General features: G+C 41.4%; 1 protein-coding gene across 6 annotated transcripts in view; it reads left to right on the plus strand.

Annotated features, from left to right (window-relative positions):
• Positions 1 to 25225, plus strand: part of PTPRG (protein tyrosine phosphatase receptor type G) — a 605523-nt gene that overhangs the window by 461045 nt on the left and 119253 nt on the right. For all 6 annotated transcript variants that reach the window (XM_054036350.1, XM_054036352.1, XM_054036347.1 and 3 more), the window contains exons 7-8: positions 2351 to 2508; positions 7831 to 8023. In XM_054036350.1, the coding sequence (XP_053892325.1) occupies positions 2351 to 2508; positions 7831 to 8023 (351 nt within the window). The remainder of the gene's footprint in view (positions 1 to 2350; positions 2509 to 7830; positions 8024 to 25225) is intronic.

The raw sequence follows: 25225 nt of genomic DNA on the forward strand, positions 1-25225 counted from the left end.
GAATTATTCATATTTTTGAGTATTGAAGGCTTCAGAGACATTGCACACCTGTTGCTGCTATGTAGCAGAATCTAAAATGCCTACAGTGCATCCCATATTTACATCTTTCATCAGTACAGAAAAATATCATGATTACAGGAATGGTGCTCTGGGATATAGATATACCGTCCTTTGATGTGATCAAGGCCACTAGAAAACTGTGTGGTTTAGTGAAACTGAATTCTGCAGCTTTTTAATCCTGCCTTTCTGTGTTCTAATTTAGGACATATTTCAGCAGATCTACCCATCACCTTGCAGCCAATTAAACCATGAGAAACCCCACCAGTAGGGAGAAGTGGGGTAGCTCATTAGCTCTGATGAGACTAGATAAGCACAATTGTGGATCAGTCTTAATATGGACTTTTGTTTAAAGTCCAGAGAAGATAGAGCCATACAGAGGAAGGAAGGAAGGGGAAGATGCTTTCTCTGTAAAGGAGAAGTTCCATTGTTGGGATAGCCCACAGGCATAAAGCACTTATTAAGCACCTTACTGGTACCTTTTCCATAGACATAGGGGGAGGTTCAGCCCGTTAGTCATGCAGACTGCAGGGGATAACCGCAAAGGAACAGTGGAGAGGCCGTCTAGCCTCTAGCTGTTTTCTTCTTTTATGGTTCGTTCTCCAAATTTAAATGTTACAAAACTGCAGCTATTAATTAATCAGAATTTGTACAATATATTTGTTTGGATTTCAAGATGAAGTTATGTCAGTTTTACTCCAAGCTGTGTCTGTGAAGTGTGAGAACAAGAGGTGCTGAAACAATTGAATTCCACAAAGAATAAAAATGCACCTCTTCTATATTGTTCTTTTGAATGTTGATGAACCATGCAGGTTTTCAGCACTGCATGTCACTGACTTCAGGTCAGTTTTGACTGTGTGAATTACACATGATGAAATCTGTTTTATGTGACTATACAATAGACCTGCAAAACCCAGCTGCCTGGCTACCTGCCTGTCTGCCTTTTTAGGCTCACAGAAGTTGGATAGAAAAGACATATTAGATTATCAGTTCCAATCTCTTGTCTGTGCACAGTACAATTTAAAAGTATATATATTTTAAATGATACATAGAAAAATGTGATTACAGTAGAAACTTCCTCATTAATTCTTGCTCTAAATGTTGGGAGACCAATTGAAATCAGAGAAGCTTGCAGTTTAGCAAGTGTCTGTGATGGGGGACAATGTGTTCTGTAATTTTGGCCTGCCGGGAAACAGTGTCTCATGTTGGCCCCACCTTGATGCACTACCAGGACTGTCATACATCCTCCTCAGAAGGAAAGCGGTGGTAGGACAGGCCGTCAGTTCAGAGTTCTGATGGACCTGCAGGAATGAAATGGAAGCTGACCAATGGACTATGGAAATGCCTGGTTTGATCAGGACAGGGAAGGCTTTCAGAAAGGCTGGCCTCATTCCTTTCCTCTTCTGTGGACAGTAAGAGAGAGAACCACACCTGAATGTACTCCTGTAACTCAGCTCAGTGCACTGGCAGTCAGTGACGCTATATTTGCATGGAGGAGATGTCTCCAGCCTCAGCAGTGACCTCTCCTGCCTGGAAGAAAAGACAGAGGAAGAAGAATTGCCATATGCAATGTTCCTTAACAACAGGGCTGCCGAGCAGCTCTGCTTACTTACCTTGCATTGAGTCGAGCCACATTAAGAGGGACTATTTTAAGAGTGGGGCAACATTTCCAAAGGCTCTCTATGATAATGATTCTGCAGACTTACCCATTGCTTTCTCTTCATTCCCAGAGCCCCAGCAGTTCCACGAAACACTGGATGGGCAACCTGCCTCTAGTTCCCCATTCTCAGCCGCATTGTGTAATGTAACTATCCCTATTTCAGGGTTGCAGCTACTGTTTAATGTGGGACCGATACTTTATATGCTGCTCTGTGACTGGCCAATGGAGAGCATGATGTCACATGTGCTGGCTCCACCCCCCAATAGAGCTTTCTGGGTCTGCACTTTTACGGACTACTAAGCTGAAGAGCAATTTAATGGGTTTCTACTCTCCTGCCATGCTGAAAACTATATTATATTATTTCCTAAGGTTAAAAAAAAGAGAAACCAATTGGAAAAACAAATGCATTTCACACCTGTGTTATACCCACTACATTAAACACTAATGTTTGGCCCAAGATCAATGAACATTTCAGGTGTCCTTTTAAAGAAGCTTTCTGACATGGTTTTATATTTTATAACTATGATAAAATATATTGTAACCGATGCATATTTTAAAGCCATCCATCAACATGATATGTGTTTTAAAGTAATGTAAAATATGTATAATTTTATTTGTTATTCTTTCCTACAGAAAAAGAGACCTTTCTGGATCCCTTTGTACTGAGAGACCTTCTGCCGACATCACTGGGAAGTTATTATCGCTATACAGGTTCTCTGACAACTCCACCATGTAGCGAGATTGTAGAATGGATAGTTTTTCGCAGGCCTGTTTCTATTTCTTATCACCAGGTAAGCTTATGCCATCAGTAATGGTTCTATCTTGATTTGCCCTCTACTACTCAAAAACTGATGTTTTAATTTAGAGGACAAAAACAAAAACAAAAATCTGTTGACAAAAAAAGGAAATATTAGAGGGTTTTTTAAAAAAATATATTGTTTCTGAGCATGAGCAATCAAACTTAAGGAGATAATCCAACATGAAACCCAATTTCCTTCTAATGATTTAGCTAGTACTGGTTATTTTAAGATGAAGTTAAGCTATCGTCTAAATATTTACATAGAATCCTTTTTTCTTCTTTTCAATTGAAGCTTTGTTTTGAAAGTAAAATAAGTAACTTTATATGGACACGTATTTAGTACTTTGAAGTAATTACACTAGGAAAGAAATGTTACCATTAATTTGCCATCTTTAACTGTTGTTACAGCATAGTGAAGCTGCCATTATGTGCTTATCCAAATCTTTAAAGCTAGCGCATAGCATCTCTGATTGTAGATTGAGGCAATGACTGGAACTTGCGTTGAGAGGAATCCCACAATAACAAATGACTATATGCAGTCAAGTGTTGAACTATTAAAAACATTTTGACATTTTAAAACCATTGTTTTTAGAAAGACTTCCTGTTAAAGTCAGATTCTTCTTTAATGTTCTTGTTTTGCTTCAATTGTGGAAAACAGAGCTGTTGTAAAATAAGCTATTCCAGTAAAAGTTAGTGAAGTATCTAACTAGAAGTGAATGTAAATATGTCCGTATACACACTCCATAGGGTAAATGTTAAAATTATCTAATTCACAGCTTAAGGAATGAGTGTCTATACATCTGGGTATAATGCTTAAATTAACCAAAAGTACAAAGTTTGGTTTAAAAGTCATAAAATAAATATAGTACATAATCCACAATATCCCAAATTAAGGTTAATAGCTTTAGTTATTAGCATCCAAATATTCAGGTACGTCACTCATAAATCTTAGTCATTAATCACTAAGAGTAGCTTGTGGAAAGCAAATATACAATGAGTGTAGATGATACCTATATACCCCACCCCCACTAGGGGTTGCACTGCTGTACGTATAGTGGCAGAGATAAAATAGTATAACTGGTGTGTGTAGACAAGCTTTCCATGTTGGTTTAACAGGCAATGTGGAATAATAGTATTATTTCCCCCTGCAGCATAAGACGGATATACACTTAGAGATGTAGGTTCCAACCTGGCCAATACTCTCATTATTATGTGTTCCTGTTCTAGAAGCCGCACAGAGTAATCCATTCCCTTAGTTTAACTTTATCACAAACCATAGGAAACAGTCTGTAATCCCACATGGAAAAAGTGATATTATTTAAGCTCTGCTGAAGTTCCAATAAAATCCTTCCAAGGAATCTGGCTGGAAAATTGACAGTTTTGAAAACAGTCCATTTGTGGCGGCTCCTCTCTTTTAGTCTTCATGCTCCATCACTGTCATCTCGCCTTATAATTAGACAACAAAACAGGACAAGGCCTGTCACCCCGCAAATGCATTGTAAAGCTAAGTGCATTCCGTGACCCAAACATAACATTCTCTCTCATAATGCATACCTCCGAGTATTTTATTGTGATTATAATAGGTTCAGTATTTTTAATTGCCATTTATATATCCATCACTTAGAAAACTGTGCACATCAGGTTTTTAATAGTTTGTAATTACATGACTTTGGGTTTTAGATCACTTTCCTCCTTACCGACAATGGTGCCTTAAGAGCTTTTTATTTCATTTGAACTGGAGCTCTCGCTCCCGTGAAGGGCATGAATTTAACTTCCTCTGTTCTGCCAGCAGTGATGGATCAATTAATAGCTAATTTGTGTTACATAATATTTTTGTAATAAATTATTTCAACTTTGGTTTTATACATCAGCATGTAAAAAGGAAAGTTAAAATTGCATTTGAAACGGCAGCAGTTCAAATGCAGTTATGCCTCCCCAAGGTAGCTTGCCAGAAGAAAATAGTTGAAAAGTTCTTTTAAAGGGTTTTAAAAGTCAGGTTAATGTCATGGAAGTAGAAAGGTAAAGACTTAACTTAGAGTGAGCAGTTGGTACGTAAATTCTTGATCCTGCATAGCCCTTATGCATCAGCTTAACTTTGTACATTGCAAGTAGTCCCATCGAGTTCAATGAGACTGTTCCCAGCGCTTACAGTTAAGCAGGTGCATAAGTCTTTGAAGAATCGGGGCCCAAGAGGGATTATCAGGAACCACGTGGTTTCTCTCCCTCCCTTCCTCCCTCATAAGAAAAGTGTAGGATAATACTCTCTCCACCCTTTTATCTACCTAGGTGCAATGCCTCTAGCTTTCCCAAAAAATGCAGGTTAGAAATTCCATGGGAGCAGGATTGGATCCTTTGAGTTTTTTTTATTGCAATATAACGAATTGTAGTTCTCAATGTGAAATATAACCAGCCTAAGCACCTCCCGCACCCAGATTTCATTCTGGCATCTTTCAGTTGCCTGCATCGATGAGGGAACATTTAATTTCTTTATCACTGTTGATGCTTGGTGATCAATACTATGCCCACCTCTTTAAAAGGCATGGACTGGACAATGGCGCACACATTAAAAAAAAGACCTGAAATGACATCACTGTGTGGAGTTGACTAATGGAAGTTCTCCACATTCCCACAAAGTAGATAACACAGGGTCAGTCAGAGCTGTGGTGTTGGACTGTTCAGTGTGTGTTACTTAAGCCTCCATTTCCCCATTTGTGTAATGAGGTTAATAGTTCTGTATTCCACTGGGGAGTCGTGAGGATCACTGTTTGCAAAGTGATGTCAGCTCTTCTGATATAAAAGGCTGTATAGGCCCAAGTTATCATCGATGATGTATTAATTTGAGGGCAGATGAATTCTCTTGATATAGGGCTACCATACGTCTGGGTTTCCCCGGACATGTCCAGCTTTTCGATCTTTAAATAGCCATCGGGGGGGGGGATTTCTAGAAATCTAAAAATGTCCAGGATTTCCCCCCGGTCAGCTATTTATTGACCGAAAAGTGGCTGACAGGGTGGCCGAGCGCTGCTCGCACTGGGGCCTCGGCAGCCAAAGCCCCTTCCCGGCTCCCCCCATCCCCTGCAGCCTTAGCTGTGGGGTGGGGCTGTGTGCCTGCGAGGGAACGTGGCGGCAGGGCTGGCAGTGGCGGCCAGAGCCGCTTGCCCCCTCCTCCACAGCCTCAGCACGCCGCTTGGCAGCACTCGGGTGGGGCGGGGCGGGATGGGGCGCTCCTTGGGGCACGGAGCCAAACACCTGCCCTAAGCCGAGCGGCACAGTAAGGGGGCCGGGGAGTTGGAGAAGGGGGGCAGTCAGGGGACAGGGAGCGGCGGGGGGGAGGGGGGATTGGATGGGTTGGGAATTCGGGGGGGGCTGTTAGGCGGGCAGGGGTGTGGAGAGGGGTTGAGACAGTCAGGGACAGGGAGCGGGGCAGTTAGATGGGTCGGGGTTTCTGGGGGGGCTGTCAGGGGGCGGGAAGTGGGAGGGGGCGGAGCTACCTCCCCCTCCCCCCATGGAGTGTCCTCTTTTTTGGAAGTTCAGATATGGTAACCCTACTTGATACTCGGTTTCAAGTTCCCTACCTTCATCCTAAATTGCCAGACTCAGGATTAGAGATGTATAACAAATCCCTTAAATAAATAAATATGGAGATATACCTATCTCATAGAGCTGGAAGGGACCCTAAAAGGCCATTGAGTCCAGCCCCCTGCCTTCACTAGCAGGACCAAGTGCTGATTTTGTTGCCCCGGATCCCTAAGTGGCCCCCTCAAGGATTGAACTCACAACCCTGGGTTTAGCAGGCCGATGCTCAAACCACTGAGGCTGCCAATGCGAGAATTCTAAATTTTGTCTCGAATTAGCAGGCCCGACATACCGTCAAGCTCCAGCCGGGCCTCCTATTGAAACAAAATGGGCCCTAATGATCAGAAGAAATTTTACAGGTTTCAGTTGAGTAGCTAGAAACCACAGAGCACGGCAGAGTGAGCGGCCTGGACAGCGTCACAGAATGGGTGCTTCAAGGTTGCTGATCTGTGGGGGAAATTAAATGATTTTAGTGGGTGCCCGGACTCCAGTGGGGAACCCTTGACAGGTCTGTTAAGCTGATATTTTTTAGAGAGAAGCTATCAACTGAGGCTATGATGTGGTTGACAGTATAATAGTTTTTTTTTCCCTGGGTCATTAGTTTGTGTCTCAGAACTGTCACATCCGTCTCTGTAGCTTTTAGTGTAAATATACTTAATGAAAAGGAGGCTGGTATAGCTTTCAAACCATGGTTTGTCATTAAGCTGTAAGAGAAACTCAAGGCCCCTCTAAAGTCTCTGGGCCAGATCCTGCTTCCACTGAAATCAAAAGCGTTGATTTCAAGGAGAGCAGGATTAGATTCTTTATACTGTTCTGTACTGCTCAGTCTTCCTTACTAATTCTAGTTCTTGATCTGAATGATAACAAGCTTTTAATAAATGCTGTATTGACCTCAGCAACCAACTGAACAAACAACTTAACTGAATCTTTTCAATTCAGTCTGCCAGTAATTTTTCTCTAGGAAATATTGTGCTTTTTCTTAACAGAATACACTTTTAAACTACAATTATATCTTAGGAATTAATATGTTATAGGTAAAAATAGCCTGGATCTGCATGCAGCATAGGAAACAGCAACCTGTTCTCTTGGAGAGAATATGAAAGAATTAAATGTACCAAATAACGTGCCACACAAAATAAATACCAGGAGCATGGTTAGGGTTTTCTCCCTTAGTAGTGAAGCAGCAGAGAGAAAAAGTCAGTGTGGCCCAGTGGACAGGACATTGGACAAGGGGTCAGAAGATCTTGGTTCTAGTCCTTACCTGCTGACCTGCTGTTTGACCTTGGGCAAGTCACTTTGTGCCTCGGTTTCCCCATCTGTAACATGGGGAGGATGCTATTGACCTTCCTTTGTAAAATGATTTGAAATCTATCAATGAAAACAGAAGCGTGACAGCTACATGTCAGTATAAGTAAGTAGAGGGACTATATACAGAAGAACGATTTTGTGATGTAATGAATGAGTGTACAACACTTCTCAGTATAATATTAAGAAACATGATATAAGCACAGAGGGAGGGAGGTACAGGGGGTTTGGGGCTTGTCTGTGCACATATTAAATGCTTGAAGAGAAGGGAATCCAAGAACAAATGTTTTCTTTCCTGTGTCAGACTCAAAATCAGTCTTAGCATCAGCGCTTCCTGCCATTTTACATTCTTATCAGGCACCCGGATTTCACCACATTGTTTTTCTAATTAATGTTCTTTTTTTTTCTTCCCTGCCCTGATGGCCACATTCAGCTGGAGGCGTTCTATTCCATATTTACCACAGAACAGCAAGATCACGTCAAGTCTGTGGAGTATCTGAGGAATAACTTCCGACCGCAGCAGAGTCTGAATGACAGGGTGGTGTCCAAGTCTGCTGTGAAAGACGCTTGGAGCCAAGATGTGATGGACATCTTAGAAAATCCATTTGGCACAGAGGCTTCCAAAGGTAGATTGAGATTAACTGCATTCGTTGAATGACAGACTTGTCTTTTTTTTTTTTACATAGGGCTTTCAATTAATTGTTACTAGAAGTACAGGAGCTTCACTAAAGAAATGTAGCAAGACTTAGTGATACTCTGTAGATATACTTTATTATATTTAATACAGTTATGAGGCACTGATTTATATTTTTTCCCACAATGCTCACTTAGCCTGTGGAACTCATTGCCACAAGGAGGCCAAGAGCTTAGCAGGATTCAAAGAAGGATTGGACATTTATATTGATACATCTGGATCTTCTAGAAAGGATTTTTAAAATAGCCAAGAGTTTTAGAAGGACTATAAGACCTTTAGGTTCAGGGCATAAACCAACCTCTTGGTAATGGCAGTGGGGAAGAAACTATCCTTGTGGAGAGGTTATTCAGTACCTCCTTTCTTCAGTGTTTGTTGCACCTCGCTGTGGAGCAGCAGCTGGTGTTTGCTGCTGGCGGAGCTCTCTGGACCTCAGTTTGGAAAAGAGCATTAAGAGCCTCATGGCTGTTCCAGGCTGTCAGGCTGCTTTGCATGCACTCAGCAGAAGTGCAGGTGTAAATAATACTTTCAGATTTATTTCTTGTATGTTTATGTTCCATTTTTTCTATGTGATGATTTTATTAGGCAGAGCTCACTGCTTAAATAATCCTAGTCAGGCACCCACCTGCCTCAATGATGGGGGGAACTTGGTGGGGTGGGTGGCGAAAGGGGACAGTCCCAATAGCGAGGGAGAAAGACATTTGCTAAGAACGTTAGGTAGCTCCTCCCCTCAGGAGTCTCTGGCACCCATTGGCCAGCTAGGGAGGAGTGGGTGCTGATTGGCCAGCCTTCCCCAGCTTCCAGGATTTCACCTGGAGCAGGGGCCACATGGAGCCTCTTTCGGCTCCGTTCCAGCAGCCGCACCTTACCCATCCAAACTAGGAATGGGAACCCATCCGGAAAGGGTCTAGTCAGTTGCCCATTTGGGGGTCAGGAAGGAATTTCTTCTCCCATGAGCCAATTGGCAGAAGACCAGTTTTTTGCCTTCCTTGCAGCACCTTCAAACCACCGAGGGTTAAGTAGGAAAGGCACTTAGTACCTAACTGAGATACTGGGGTTGAGTTGTTTATTGGTCGCAACTTTCAGCCGATTTCCAGGGCAGTTAAGAGAATAAAATGGACGATTCCCAGAGATAAAAAGATCTGGGATTGTGGTGATGGGCCTTGGGCTCACGGGATAGGGTCTTGACTTTGTTGTCTTCGCGGGACAGGGTCTGACTTGGTGGCCTTTGCGGGCCAGGGTCCCCACCCTTCTGCACCCTCTCTCCTCCTTGGAATGGGGAGGGTGCAAGGACTCAGAGAGCTGAGACTTGGGGGGGCAGGCTGAGGAGAGCCTACTCCGAGATATGGGTTATATAGTAAGGAACCCTGTAACCCCCGCACTGGTAGTAATTAAATATCCTGATATAGGAGAATATGAGCGATAGGTGTGTAGTGCCCCTCCCCTGTGTTAAAGTTTAATAAAGTTGCAGCCTGCCTCTTCAAATCCATCCAGGTGTCTCTCCTCATTTTACCGCTGTGTCCACATCAGTTGAGTGGATTCAAATACGCACTTCCAAGGTTGGCACTTTGGCCTAGCCAGGCACAGACAGCATACCTCTTGTGGCGCTCAGCTGCCACCCTTGCCTTCCCAAGAGAGCTGGGACAGAGCGGGGCTCTTGGGGCTTTATTATTCTGTGGCTGTTTGTTCGCTCATATAGAGAAGCACATAAAAGGCTGCTTTGGGACAAGGAATTTATATCAGGAGTGAGAAGAAGATATTGTCAATCAGAACAATCCAGGCTGTGCTCTGGCCTGAAAGTTTAAAGCAGTGTTTTATCAGCATCATATGCCAATATTTATTCCTTCCGATAGATACTGCGTAAGTATTATTTACCCAGGGCAGTAATGAAAGTTGTTAGTTTACATTATGTTAAAATGACAAAACCTATAGCCCAGGTACCTCTGAATCAGGTGGTGTAATATTGCAGAAGGTTTTACTGCTTTGGCTGAATGCTTGAATACTCCTTCCCTCACTGGACTGTTTTAAAGATGATAAAGGATTGTTTGTGTGCGCCTTACTCTCTCCTCCCCCTCCTCCCCACCGAGGAAATAGCTGAGACCCACAATTATAGCTGCATGTTACAAATACTATGCAATGGATTAGTCTTGAAATTCAAAGTGTTGCCATTGATCAAAGCCCATTAACGTCAATGGAAAGATCCCCATTGACTTCTCTGTGCTAAATCCAACCCTAAGGCCCTGGTTCAGCATGTGCCTAACTTTAACATGTGAGTAATTCCAGTGACCCAAATGGAACTACTCACATCCTCAAGAGTTAGGCTTAAGTGCCTTGCTGAATGGGGGCCTGTATGGAGTCCTGTATGGAGAAACCTCTAACAATGGTGCTTTTGTATCAGCTGAGGTCAGTTCAGGCATACTGACCATCCACAGGTGTTGTGACCATGTTGGCATTTGGGGGCAGGGCATTGTCAGTGGAGGACCCTAGATTTTGGAACTTACATTCCCCACACTTGTCTGATGGCCCATTTTGGTGCCTTTATGTGGGGTGGTGTCATGGGGTCCACTCTCTGCTAGTAGCACCTCCTGCTGGCCACCCTGGGAATTAGCTCTGCCAGGCTTGCCCTGCCCTTCTAGCGGTGTCTTGCCCCATGCTGTCTCACCCTGTGACCCCTCTCACTCCAGGGACTGCAGTCGCCTCTTCGTGGCTTGGCCCTTCAGCCAGGCCACTAAGGTCTTCCCATGCTGAGCAATTCTAAGTCTTTCCAGACCCGCTGTCTGGCTGGCGTCTCCAACGCCCTGTGCCACTGCCCAGTGACTGGTAGGGTAACCCAGGCCCGCCCTCTACACTGGGTTCCAGCCCAGTGACCCTATAACAAACAGCCAAGATCTCTGTACCATCCTACCCCTTGCTGCTGTTTCCCTGGGCTTCTTCCTACTTATCTGGCTTCCCCGCCTCTCTGGGTTTGCCATTCTCCCAACTCCCTCCACTCAGGGAGTGGATGTAGCCTACTTCCCTGCAACCCTTGTCTACAGCCAGCTACCTGGATTTATATAGCCCCTCCTTCCCCCCGTTTCTGCACAGGTGAGCCTGTTCTTTAATTAGGACTTCCCCTCAGCATTCAGTCTACCAGGTTAATTGGCCCATCTGGCCTCCATTAACCCCTTCCACTCCTGTGTTGAGTGGACACCCCATCACAGGCTGGAAAAGAACCATTGATTGTTTTCTCTAGGCCTTTTCCTTTGGAGGCTGACTGTTGGTGAGAATTTATTTGCACTGACTCTGTCAATGTGTTGTAACTTTTCCAGCTGCACATGTACCAGGGGACAATGGCGGCAGGTGCATTTTTATGAATTTAAAAGTAAATAGGTTGCTCCGGTGTTACCAACATAAAATGGAGTGTAGCACATCCCTGCAAGGGCTATAGGGCCGAGTTATATCTGCTCCAGAGATACAGCAATGCAAATGTTCCTGGCCCCTTCCTTGACGAAGGTGAATTGGGGAATGAAATGCCTGGTCCACTGCACATTCTGAACTACTGACATATAAATAAAATGACTTGAAGTCACAATACTTGAGTGAAAGCTAAACCTATTGTTTATTCCTCTAGTAAATACAGTGCATCATTATATAGTGTCATTCATGCAAAAGTACTGCAGCACAGAACATTTCACAGCCAGAGATAGTCTAGCATACAAATACAAGACTACAAGGTTAACATAATGTATTAAACCTTAACATATTTAACATCCTTCTACGTTCAGTGGCTGTCATTAAAATACCAGCATTTGTCAACAGCTAACATATTGTAATATCCAAGATTACCATAGTTTCTCTTTATATGTAGCATAAGAGATATTTGCAGTAACTGTATGATAATGGTTGGGAAACATTGACTTTTTAATGGCTTATGTTGTAATATATTGTAGGATTGGCAGTAGCCATCTTAAGATTTTGTTATGTGAGATTTTTATGTCAAACCTCATGAAAACCCTGTGAACTGTTATAAATCTAGAAAACAATTTATAGTACTTACTTAATACGCCATTTTATTTTATGGGAAAAGGAGCACAGAAATAGAATTTACAGGATGTTTGGAATAATTTTGAGAGTCACCCACTTAACAGTGCCATGTGGCTGTCCATTGATGAACTATCTTCTCTTGAACTGTTCTGGATATGCCATACATCAATATTGGAACTCCTGTTCTTTAGATATCAAAGATAATTCAAATCAGATCAATGGTGACCAGCTGACCAATAAACTATGAAGATACATAATAGAAAAATCAGTTTGTTCATCCAGTTCCCCTGAATGTATGTGTGACAGGTTCGGTCACAGAGACCCCCTTGGAACTGTCACCTGACGTGTTGGAATTACCTCTGAGCCCGTTTTCCCAGGCAACTTGGGACTCCAGAACCCTGCCTTGTTGAGCCAGACACGCTAGTCTGCTGCAACACAGACCCAGGTCTGAACCACGCCCCCAAAGCTGCAGGCTTTAACTGAAAGTCTACTCAGAAGGTCAGCTCTGTCCAGCCCGCAGACACCCAGTTCCCAATGGGATCCCAAATAAATCTGTTTTACGCTGTATAACGCTTATACAGGATAAACTCATAAATTATCCGCCCTCTATAACACTGATAGATATGCGCAGCTGTTTGTTCCTCCAGGTATTAATCACTTACTCTTGGTTTGTTAATAAACAAAAGTCTATATGATTTTATTAAGTATAAAAGTATAATTTAAGTGGTTTCGAGTAATAACAGACAGAACAAAGTAAGTTACCAAGCAAAATAAAACAAAACATGCAAGTCTAAGCCTAATACATTAAGAAACTGAATACAGGTAAATCTCACCCTCACAGATGATTCAATAAGATTCTTTCACAGACTACAAAAACAACAAGGAGTCTGGTGGCACCTTAAAGACTAACAGATTTATTTGTGCATAAGCTTTCGTGAGTAAAAACCTCACTTCTTCGGATGCATAGAAGAAGTGAGGTTTTTACTCACGAAAGCTTATGCCCAAATAAATCTGTTAGTCTTTAAGGTGCCACCAGACTCCTTGTTGTTTTTGTAGATACAGACTAACACGGCTACCCCCTGATACTTTCACAGACTAGACTCCTTCCTAGTCTGGACCCAATCCTTTCCCCTGGTACAGTCCTTGTTCCAGCTCAGGTGGTAGCTAGGGGATTTTTCATGAATGGCAACCACCTTTGTTCTGTTCCACCCCCTTTTATAGCTTTGGCCCAAGGCGGGAATCCTTTGTCTCTCTGGGTCCCCACCCCTCCTTCTAAGTGGAAAAGCACCAGGTTTAAGATGGATTCCAGTACCAGGTGACATGGCTATATGTCCTGTGAGACCCCAGCCTCCATTCTTTCTGGCCTGACTCACATGAAAACATGAAGGCTTACAAGTAAGCAGAGCCATTTACAACCAATTGCCCTGGTTAATGGGAGCCATCAAGATTCTAAACCACCATTAATGTCCCCACTTTGCATAGTTACAATAGGACTTCAGAGTAATACTTCATATTTCTAGCTTCAGATACAAGAATGATACATTCATACAAATAGGATGAACACACTCAGTAGATTACAAGCTTTGTAATGATACCTTACAAGAGACCTTTTGCATAAATCATATTCCAATTACATTATATTCACACTCATAAACATTGCCATAAAACATATGGAGTGCAATGTCACAGTATGTTTCCCCATACAGGGCAGCAACTCGTAGTGTTTAGCAAGTGGAATTTCTTGAATTCCCTCATCCCATTTCCTTCCATTGGCAGAACCTACTGAAATTTAATTTGTTTAGGACTACTCTATCTTAAAAGTTAGGCACATGCCTAAGTACCTTGCTGAATCAGCACCTATGAGCTGAGAATAACATTTAAATTGATCCTGCAGTGGTCACTTGAACCTGCTACATCAAGAAAACATACAAATCTTCTGTAACAATCTAGTCACTGAAATGTACAATTATGACATTCAGAACAACCTCATCTGGAACATGATTTATTGATTAAGGGGTATCAGCCAGTAAATAAAACATAAAATAACCGGTCGATGATACCAGATTAGTGATGGATTATGGCTCTAATCCTTCAAACCCTCAGGTGATTTAGCCCATTGAATTTAATCAGACTACTCACCTGTTTAGCGCTATGGATGTGTGTAAGGGTTTGCAGGATTGGGAACTACATGTGTAGACTTAAAAATGAGAGTTGGTCAGATATTAGATACAATTTTTAACTAAACAATAAATGAAATGGGTAATGTATTGAATATATTATTTGATTGATATTCTTAACTAGTTATCAAACTTATCAAATAATATAAAAATATTCATCAGAAAACATGTAACAGAATGGTAATGGCAATATTAGATGCATACCACTTGACCATCTCCTTTAACATTAATAATTGCACTTTAAAAACAAAAAACCTCCCCATAATAATTGGTTTCTCTATTTTCTGACTTTCCCACCTGATGAGTTCAGATTTCTGTGTTTGTCAAAGAGCATCACACATTATGCTCCTGGTTCTTCCTTGTTCAGTTTTTAATGAGCTGAGGTAGGATGATTTGTGATGATTAGCATAATAAGTGAGCATGACACTTAAGAGTGAAATAATAAACAGGGTCCTCTCACTAAAGAGCTTGCAGTCAACGGGCTCAACTCTCCAACCCTGAAAATCCCTTACTTTCATAAGTAGCCCCACTGAAATGAGATATACCAACAACCAGTTGGTGCAGCTGTTGCAAAGAAAACATACCACTATTAATTCATAACTTTAGGAGAAGTTGCTGCCTCTCAAGTAGTTGGTTTCAAAATGCAACTGATTTCCAATAAAGTCTTTGCCTGTATTTCTGCTACTGATTTGGGCTCTTAAACCATTGTTTGTACGTATATATAGTTTGATTATGAATGCCTTGCCTTTCACCTTTCAGTCTCATTAGATGAGCTATAAGGTTCACAACAATTAAACGAACATCCCATGGGGAGGTGCTCTTGACATCAGAGTTCTTTCGCAGATGCCTGATTACTTCCCCAAAGATGTCTGATTGCTCTTCACTGAGTCCCATATGATGCAGTTTGCCATCAGTGGGAATTTGTCTTAGAGTACCACCTTTAATTATGATCCTTGACTTAGTTAACTAATGAGCAGTCATAATTTCACTACAGTAGCACCTAATAGCTTTTGACTCTGAGTCAACATCTGGGTTATTTCTCTAGTATTCCACATGTAAATGTTTTTCATATTTAGTGCGCCAGGTTAAGCCATCATGATGCACTCCGTTTGTAACCTCCAGTTTATTAAAACTATCTAGAAGATGTGGTTTTGTTTTTGTTGTTTTCCTGTATGTTTAACTCTGGGGCAATGCTCCGAATATTGATTTGGAGTCAAAAGTACAGCACTACTCAAGCAAAGCAAGGTAGTTCAGAGTCACTATTTCACAGCTCCTGACATCAGAAATGAAAGCAATGCCTCCTACGGAAGTTCTTCCTTTTTTCCTGAATATCATCACATACTCTTAGAAGGACTGTATCAGAGCATGGCTTCAATGAGCATCATCCCAAAGAAGATGAATTTTTCTGGCAAGTGTGCAAGGTGAAGAAGTGTGTGAAGATGCAGTCATTTGGGGGCAGACCGTTTCAGGCATTAACAGTAATATTTCAGAATGGAATGAAGCCATGTGGCTCAACTATATTCTCGTACAGGCAGTCCTCGGATTTACGACACAGTTGGTTCCTGAAAATTGCGTTGTACGTCGAAACATTGTAACTCGGAACTGCAGTCCACTCCATTGCGGGACCAAGCATCGTAAAGTCGAAACGAATTGTCGTAAGTTGAATCAGGGTGTCAATTCAGAAACGTCGTAAGTGCCGTTCGTCATAAGTCGAATGTCGTAAAATCGAGGACTGCCTGTATTTATGCCCTGTGCTTTATTTCTTCTTTTGGAATGAAAAACATCAGGAATAAAACTGAGTGTCTGGTCTGTAGATTTGATGCTGCCTTGTGGGAAGATAATGAGACTGTAAGTCTGGGTGTCCAGCCACTATCAAAGGTACAAAAATTCAAGTTCAGTAGTACACGAGAATGGTGAACTCAATGGTGAACTTCTAAGCAGGACAGGAAGGGCATGAACTAAAGGAGAGAGAGGTGAGAGCAGTGATCTGCGATAGGAGAATGCTTATCATGTTGGAAAGTAAGGTCTACAAGATGGTCATTAGGCCTGCCGTTGTGTGTAGACTCATAGACTCATAGACATTAAGGTCAGAAGGGACCATTATGATCATCTGGTCTGACCCCCTGCATGCTGCAGGCCGCAAGACCCTTCCCTGGACTCTGTAGTTCTGAGTGCTGGGCGCTGAGGAAGAGACAGGAGCAGATCTTGAATACAGTGGAAATGAAAATGTTAAGATATGGATGCTTGGCGTTACAAAGATGGACCATGTTCGTAACGAACAAATTAGGGAAATTGTGAAGGTGAAACCAATGATGGAAATGCTGAGGAAACACAGGCTTAGACGGTTTACGCATGTGAAAAGAAGATCGAAACAATATATAGGAAACAGGGTGTTAAACTTTGAAGTGCAAGTGCAAGGGTGAGAGAAAGGATGGAAGACCTCAAGCTAGATGGATGGATGTCATACAAAAGGATTTCGTTAGCTGCAGAGTTTCCGAGGAACTGCTTCAAGACGGACTGGAATGGAGTTGGGTCTTTGAGACTAAAGCTACAAGAATAATAATTTGTTTTTCCTTTTTAAGAGCCAGTGTTTTGTGTAGCCCTCAAGGCAGATGAGCAGTCCCCCTGATTTCTTTCTGCAACTCCAAAGAAATAGCTCACGCAGGAAGGTTCCTTCTCTTTAAGAGTTGTTTTAAAAAGTTTGAGGCAAACAAAGAATCTTGTATAGCAACAAGTCCTAAATCCTCATTTCTGTCTCCCCTGAGAGACCTAATCTTTTATCCAAAACATAGCATACGTGAGAAATACAGATTTAAAATTATATATTACAAACATCTTAACTTGAAATCACTAACAAAATGATAAAACATTATTTATTTCCTCCCATCTTATCGTTAGGGAAAATGCAAATGAGCAAGAATCATTTTCAGTGCATTTACCATATGGTCAGAGTTGCAGCTAGTCTTGCTGCCTTTGGTAGGATCTGTTCCACACACTGACTGCCCTCTGGGTAAAAAAGTTTTTCTTAAACTGCCTAAGGGGCAGTTTTTGTTCATTCCCTTTTGTTTTTAAGTTTCTTTTGCAAATTTCTTTGTGCCATCACCTTCATTGTTATGCCCCTTCACATTTACATATACCTTAGCCACATCACTTCTTACTTGTCCTTTCCTTTGCAGATAAACCTAGTTATCTCAATATTTAAACTGTTCTAATCATTTTCCTAAGTCATGTCAGACACTGAGCTGATAATTCTATGCACCTTCTCATTATCACCCGACATCCTTTTCCTGATCAGTATCTTGCATTGCAGTTCTTCAGCCCTTGTATTATTATTTATATAGCCCAGTAGGTATGCACTATGCTAACATGTTTTACCATGTCCTTCCCCCCAATCTGAGAGACATGGAATACAAAGGATTAGGGATCAAGGTGAGAGTAGGAACTGACACTTTTCAAAAGGAGATACTCCACTTTCCTTACAAAAATTTATAAGCTGCTTGGTGTCCTTCCAGTTTGGTGTGTCCTGCCGACTTAGTTTTGTGTTAGTTTAGTGTGATGTTTCCATTGCTGTGACCACTATGGATAGTGAGTGAGTTATTAATAAGCATTTATGAAGCACCATAGCTTTGCCTGGTGCTCTTGAGATTAGAGCATGGACAGGGGTTATTTTTAAAGAGTGGTATGAATAACATGTTATAAAAATTAACACTGTACATATGCATCCTCCTGTGGTATGAGTGCACAGCTCCTATTAATGCTAATGGGAACTGTGTACTCCACAAGAAGTAAATAGGTGTTTTCCATTATATACCTCCTGTTCCAGTGGAAGCGTGACTAGGTGTATCTGTCCTTCATAGAAAACACGATAAAACCACAGTTAACAGGACCAACGCTCAGGGGCTCTGTTTCTGGCTCTGTCACAGAGAGCTTGGACAAGTCACTCCATATTTCTGTGCCTCGGTTCCAACCTTAGTAAAATGAGGATGATCGTTTTTCCCTTCCTAACTGCAGTGTTAGGAGGTGCTCAGGTCCCACAGTGATGGAGGCTATCCTAAATTCTATGCAGGGGGCTTCCCAGAAGGGATCAGAAAACTCTTCGTAATGTGGGTCTCTGACTTTCTACCATTTAACATACTTGGTTTCCAAAAACTACTATAATTTGATAGGTTGGAAAGATGCCAAGGTATCTGATTTCTGTCCTCCCTTCCTCACACACGCCTGCAGCAGCCACCTCACCCTAGCTAGGAGCTCTCGCTATCAGCCAGGCCAGGTTTAGCTTACTGGGCCAATTTAAGTAAGTTCCTGGGTTTGTCACCCATTCAGTCAATCACATTTCATTTTACAGCTGCACTGGCATCACACACACACGCACTCCTCTTCACCTGTGTTCGAATGATGCTAGTTAGCCCCCTGGTGATGCTCCCTAGGAATTAGTTTTCTGGGTCACTCCTGTATCGGTATGGCTGTGTGCCTCTCCTAGGCCAGCCATTTGGCACTGGAAAATATTGATCATTCATCTCAAACTTTCCTACAGTTCAGACCAAGAGGAGTCATGATACACTCCCTTAATGACAAGATCATAACTTAAATGTGTAGTTGATTTGCCATTCTGAACAGGGCATCCTACATGCACATCCATATTGTGCATAGACTCTTGCCTCACTGTGCTCATGCCCACGTGTTCCAAAAAAGTGCCATGCACAAGTTGGCCGAACTGTTGGCTGCCATGCATCAGAAGGTTTAAATAGGTGACCCTAGTTAATGCTGCAAATATTTCCCTTCTCTAGAAAATCCTCCTTTGTGCCCGCATTGACACCGTATGTGTCTCTGCACTTGATCGCACCTGTTACTCTATATACCGAATATATAAATATATAGATTTAAGTAGACATAGGTATCCTTTTTAAAGGTATGTATCCAGGGCCAGCTCCAGGGTTTTGGCGGCCCCAAGCAGCCAAAAAAAAAAAAAAAAAGTCGCGATCGCGATCTGCAGCGGCAATTCGGTGGGAGGTCCTTCACTCCCAGGCAGAGTGAGGGACCGTCCGCCGAATTGCCGCCAAATACCTGGACCTGCCGCCCCTCTCCGGAGCGGCCGCCCCAAGCACCTGCTTGAGAAGCTGGTGCCTGGAGCCGGCCCTGTATGTATCGTACCACGCATATGCTATGTGTATCTGTAGTTTATAATATATACACAGAGATTGTAGTCCAGATCGTCAGCTGGTGTAGACTGGCATAACAGTGTTGAGCTCAGGGGAGTTGTGTTGATTGATACCCGCTGGATTTGGCCTACAGTGTACAAACCCGTGTGTGTGTGAGAGAGAGAGATGAAACATTTGGGGGGAGAAAACACACCACAGTTTCTGCCTTTCAGTAAAATAGGATTTGTTGCAGTGATGCCATGGAAACTCAAATACCAAAAAGAAATCCATACAGGAATGAATCAAATTGCACCCCAGATGTTAGCTGAATATTCACCTCAGGAAATGGGCCATCAGCAAACGGGGCAAAAACTTGGCTTCCCAAAGCTTCTTAAATGGGAAATTCTGTAAGAGCATTTTACCTACCCAGTCACCAGTGGGATTTGGGGACTTCAACAGCAGAGTCAAGGGAAAGGGTAGGGATAGCTTTGTGGCCTGCATCATGCGGGAGGTCAGACCAGATGATCATAATGGTCCCTTCTGACCTTAAAGTCTATGAGTCTATGAGTCTTTGTTTCACATGGAGCATCAGACAACACGAGGTTTTGTCCATGTTTCTTAAGCATAAGGAACAACCTTGTTTGTTTGAAACATAGTCAAAGGTAAGAGCAGAGACGATAAATAGTTTGTCTCCTAGACACATTCTGCCTGTAGATTGAAGTAGATCAACACAAATATTTGCGAGTACTGTGCACTCTGTAGCCTGTAGATGCCTGCTAGCAAAGTGAAGGCAAAGGTAAAGGATAAAAGTGTGTGTCTCTTTAAAAGTGATTATTCTCATGTATTAATAATGGCACTTACAAGGATCACAGCACTTAACATCATGAACTAAAACATAGCTAAGTGTTACAGACATTCGGTAAAAGAAAAGTGGCAGAGATGTTGTAAATCTGCCTCTTAGAACTCTTTCATGTATTTAAGCCTGTGTTTCCTCTGTGTATGATCCTCATAACCTGTCTCTTTTTCTTAGTGTAGGCAACCCACCATTCCAGGACAGAGAATGAATCAAATAGCAAAAAGCATGGTGGTGTTTTCTATGGGTCTCATTCTGGTCTCACCCCCCGTTACATACTGCAGTATTTCTGTTGAATTACTCCTGAGTGATGCCAATGCAAGGAAGCAGAATATGGCCCTTTATTACTTCTATTGCTATAATATAGTCAGTTTAATACATGCAGTGGATTTTGTGTTTGCAGTGTGTTTTACTTAGATTGAATCATTTTGATACATTGCACGAGTTATTTAAAGTTGGAGGGAAGGGGTGTTCGGAGACAGAATATGCGGGTTTCATATTTGCCCACTTTCTGGTTAGTCTTTAAAATGGCCTTGATTTCTGTATTGTTTGCAGACATGTTTCTCCTGGTCAGAGTGACAGGTTGAAACGGGCTGTCGATTAGTTGCAGTTAACTCACGTGATTAACTCAAAAAAATTAATCGCGATTAAAAAAAAAAGTAGTTGTGATTAATTGCACTGGTAATCAATAGAATACCAGTTGAAATTTATAAAAAGAAATGGATGTTTTTCTCCATTTTCAAATATATTGATTTCTGTTACAACACAGAATACAAAATATACAGTGTTCACTTTATAATATTATTTTTATTACAAATATTTGCACTGTAAAAAACAAAAGAAATAGTATTTTTCAATTCTTCTGATACAAGTACTGTAGTGCAATCTCTTCATCATGAAAGTTGAACTTACAAATGTAGAATATGTACAAAAAAAACTGCATTAAAAAATAAAACAATGTAAAACTTTAGAGCCTACAAGTCCATTCAGTCCTACTTCAGCCAATCGCTCAGACAAACAAGTTTGTTTACAATTTGCCGGAGATAATGCTGCCCGCTTCTTGTTTACAATGTCACCTGAAAGTGAGAACAGGCGTTCGCATGGCACTGTTGTAGCCGGCGTCGCAAGATATTTACGTGCCAGATGCGCTAAAGATTCATATGTACCTTAATCTTCAACCATCATTCCATAGGATATGCGTCCATGCTGATGACGGGTTCTGCTCGATAACAATCCAAAGCAGTGCGGACCAACGCATTTTCATTTTCATTATCTGAGTCAAATGCCACCAGCAGAAGGTTGCTTTTCTTTTTTTGTGGTTTGGGTTCTGTAGTTTTCGCATCTGAGTGCTGCTCTTTTAAGACTTCTGAAAGCTTGCTCCACACCTCATCCCTCTCAGATTTTGGAAGGCGCTTCAGATTCTTGAATCCTAGGTCAAGTGCTGTAGCTATCTTTAGAACTCTCACATTGGTATCTTGTGTTTTGTCAAATCTGCAGTGAAAGTGTTCTTAAAACGAACATGTGCTGGGTCATCATCCGAGACTGCTATAACATGAAATATATGGCAGAATGCTGGTAAAACAGAGCAGGGGACATACAATTCTTTCCCAGGGAGTTCAGTCACAAATTTAATGAATGCATTCTTTTTTAACGAGCATCATCAGCATGGAAGCATGTCCTCTGGAATGGTGGCCGAAGCATGAAGGGGCATACGAATATTTAGCATATCTGGCACGTAAATACCTTGCAGTGCCGGCTACAAAAATGCCATGCGAACGCCTGTTCTCACTTTCAGGTGACATTGTAAACAAGAAGCGGGCAGCATTATCTCCCCCGTTCTGTAAGTGTGGCCTTCATTCTTTGTTCTTAGATGTGTACATTTACATTTAGCCATAGTAAAACGCATATTTGCTTGAGCCCAACAGATTGCTCTGAATCAGTGACCTGTCCTCTTCATTATTTACCACTTCCCCAATTTTTGTGTCATCTGAAAACTGATAAAGTTTTTGTATTTTCTTTCAGGACATTACTAAAAATTTTCAATAGTGTAGGACCAAGAGATGATCCCTGCGGGGCCCCCCTTGGAAACACACCTGTTCGATGATGGTTCCCCATTTACAATTACGTTTTGATACCTAGCCATCTTTTAGTCCATTTATTGTGTGCCGCGTTAATTTTATATCTTATTTTTAATCAAAGTGTCATGCAGTACCAAGTCAAATGTCTAAGTATGTTATTGCTTTTATTAAGCAAACTTGTAATCTCATAAAAAAAATCAAGTGAGTTTGACAGGATCTATTTTCCATAAACCCATGCTGACTGGCATTAATTACATTACCCTCCTTTAATTCTTTATTAATCAAGTCCCATTTCAGCCACTTCATTGCCTGGGATTGATGTCAGACTGACAGGGTTATAATTACTCAGGTCATCCTGTTCACCCTTTTTAAATATTGGCACAACATTAGTTTTCTTCCAGCCTTTAGGAACTTTCCCAGTGTTCCAAGGCTTATTGAACATCAGCATTAATGGTCCAGCAAGCTCCTTGGCCAACTCTTTTAAAACTTTTGAATGCAAGTCATCTTAACTTGCTGATTTTAACATGTAACTTTAGTAGCTGCTATTTATCATCTTCCAGGAATAATAGTGGGATGGGAAGAGAGTTATCATATGCTATGACTATATCATCTGTTTTTTCTCCAAATACAGAACAAAAATACTTATTGAACACTTCTGCCTTTTCTCCATTATTATTGATAATTCTACCATTTCCACCTAGTAATGGACCAATACCATTGTTGAATTCTTTTTGTTTCTAATATATTTTTTAAAACTCCTTCTTATTGTCCTTAACTCTGCCAGCCATAGATTTCTACTTGCCCCTTTGCTTCCATTATCAATTTTCTACAGTTCTTAGCTTCTGACCTATATTCATTGCTATCAACTTCCCTTTTCTTCCATTTGCTATATATTATTTTAAAAATTTGTATCGACTGTCTTCACTTCTCCACTAAACCAGGTTGGTTTTTTTAAGTAGTACGGCCATCTTCTAAAATAATTCCCATCATCTATATCTCTCGATATATATGTGTGTGTGTGTGTGTGTATATATATATATATATATGGACTTAATTCTGTTTGCCCATTATACATTTGATCAAGTCATGATACTTGTACCTAACTTACCATTATTTTTTAGTTCTGTGATCAGTTCCACTTTATCTGTCAAGATGAGGCCTAATATAGAATTCCGTCATGTTAGATGCACACTTCTTGAGGTAGGAAATTATCATCTCTAATGTTTAGGAATTCCAATGATGTTTAGTACTAGCAGCACGAGACTTCCAGCATATGTCACTCAAATTGAGGTCCCCAGTGATCACACTGCATTTTTCCTACATGCTGTAGCCAGGTGCATAATGTGCCGGTCATGCTGTTCCCTAATATGATTTGGTGGCCTGTAGCAGACACCAACTAATACCCCATCTTGTGCTTTATTTGTTAGGACATTGATCCATAAGCATTCAAGATGATTTTCTTCCGAGTTATCAGTGACTCGGTAACAGACAAATACTCATGTATCTATTGATAGTCATGCGGATAATATGCCACTTAAGATGAGGTAATATTTAGGTTCTAAATTGCAGAGCCATTTGATAAATAAATGTATTCCTCGCCTTGTAGCACTTCACTTGCTCTCTGCACTAATCCATCTCCCAGGATTTATTCTAACATACCAAACCTCTGAGCAGCTTCAATGCACTCCCGGTTTTTTAAATCATTTTGATTCAGAAATGTTTCCTTTCCTCCATCCACTTGCGAATTTTCTTCAAAAGTCCCCTTGCCCAAGGACTCCCCATCCTTGCACAGGCAAGATTGAGTTCTTCACCAGCCCTGGCTTTTCTGTGCACAAAAATGTCATGACTTTAAAATGCAATATGTCCCAGTTCTGCAGCAGTAGAAACAGCAATTTATGCCTTTGGGAAGGAGGAGATTCCCAGCTTCCCAAAAGAGGATACAGTACAGCCAGAAATAATGGTGGTGACATTTTTATGCATAGAAAAGCTAACTTAGAACATTTCTAGGTTTTGATGGATCTCCCCGAGCCCTGTCCTGTTGGATTCATAGTACAAGTAGGCTTGGAAGGATTCAATTTTGATTGTTAAAAGTCTATAACCATCAATTTTGTTGTACACGCACAAACTGATAAAAAAATTTCCATTGATGATGATCCAAATTTACGGACTGGCAAAGTAAGAAAAATGCTGCTTGAGAGCTTATTCGAGTTTGATTTAAGACTATTTGCTTTCTATATTTTGACACGCAATGTTGACGATTTGTGTTTTAATGGTCTTAAAGCTTTAACTTTTTGAATCTCAGCATCTACGGTCATTAAATTGTCTGACCTCCCCATTTTCGGGGACACACACCCTAACTTTCCCCAACTGCGAAAAATTTAAAGGGGGGGAAGGCTGAAAACTTAAATCAATAAAAACAAATGCTTAAAAATAAACTTTTATATTATCTGACAAAATTATATTCTTTACAAGAGGAAGCGATACAAGAAATAAACTCCAATGCAAGTTTTAAAACATTCCTTAAATAGTTTTTCAGTAATATAGCTAGCGTAAGCAAAATGCACGCTGGTGCAGCGTGTCATAGAAATTTTATCAGGGTAGAACTACATATGCCTGTGAATAAGGTGCCTATTCCAAACTTCGGCTGCTAAAACCTTTCTAGCACATGGCGTGATCAAGTATGTTATATAAATAGTTAGTCATAGGTATGTCTTACATCAGTGCCTAATTCCTGCTAAACCCGGGGCATCTTCTTTTCTTTCTTTCTTTTTTTTTTAACACCTCTCTCAATCAGAGATGCAGAGGAGGGCTGCCATGCAGGGCTCTGGATTAGGCTCTATGGGGATTGATTGAGTTAGGAAAATCCCA

This window comes from Malaclemys terrapin, chromosome 7 (assembly GCF_027887155.1).
Source record: "Malaclemys terrapin pileata isolate rMalTer1 chromosome 7, rMalTer1.hap1, whole genome shotgun sequence".
Classification (NCBI taxonomy): domain Eukaryota; kingdom Metazoa; phylum Chordata; order Testudines; family Emydidae; genus Malaclemys; species Malaclemys terrapin.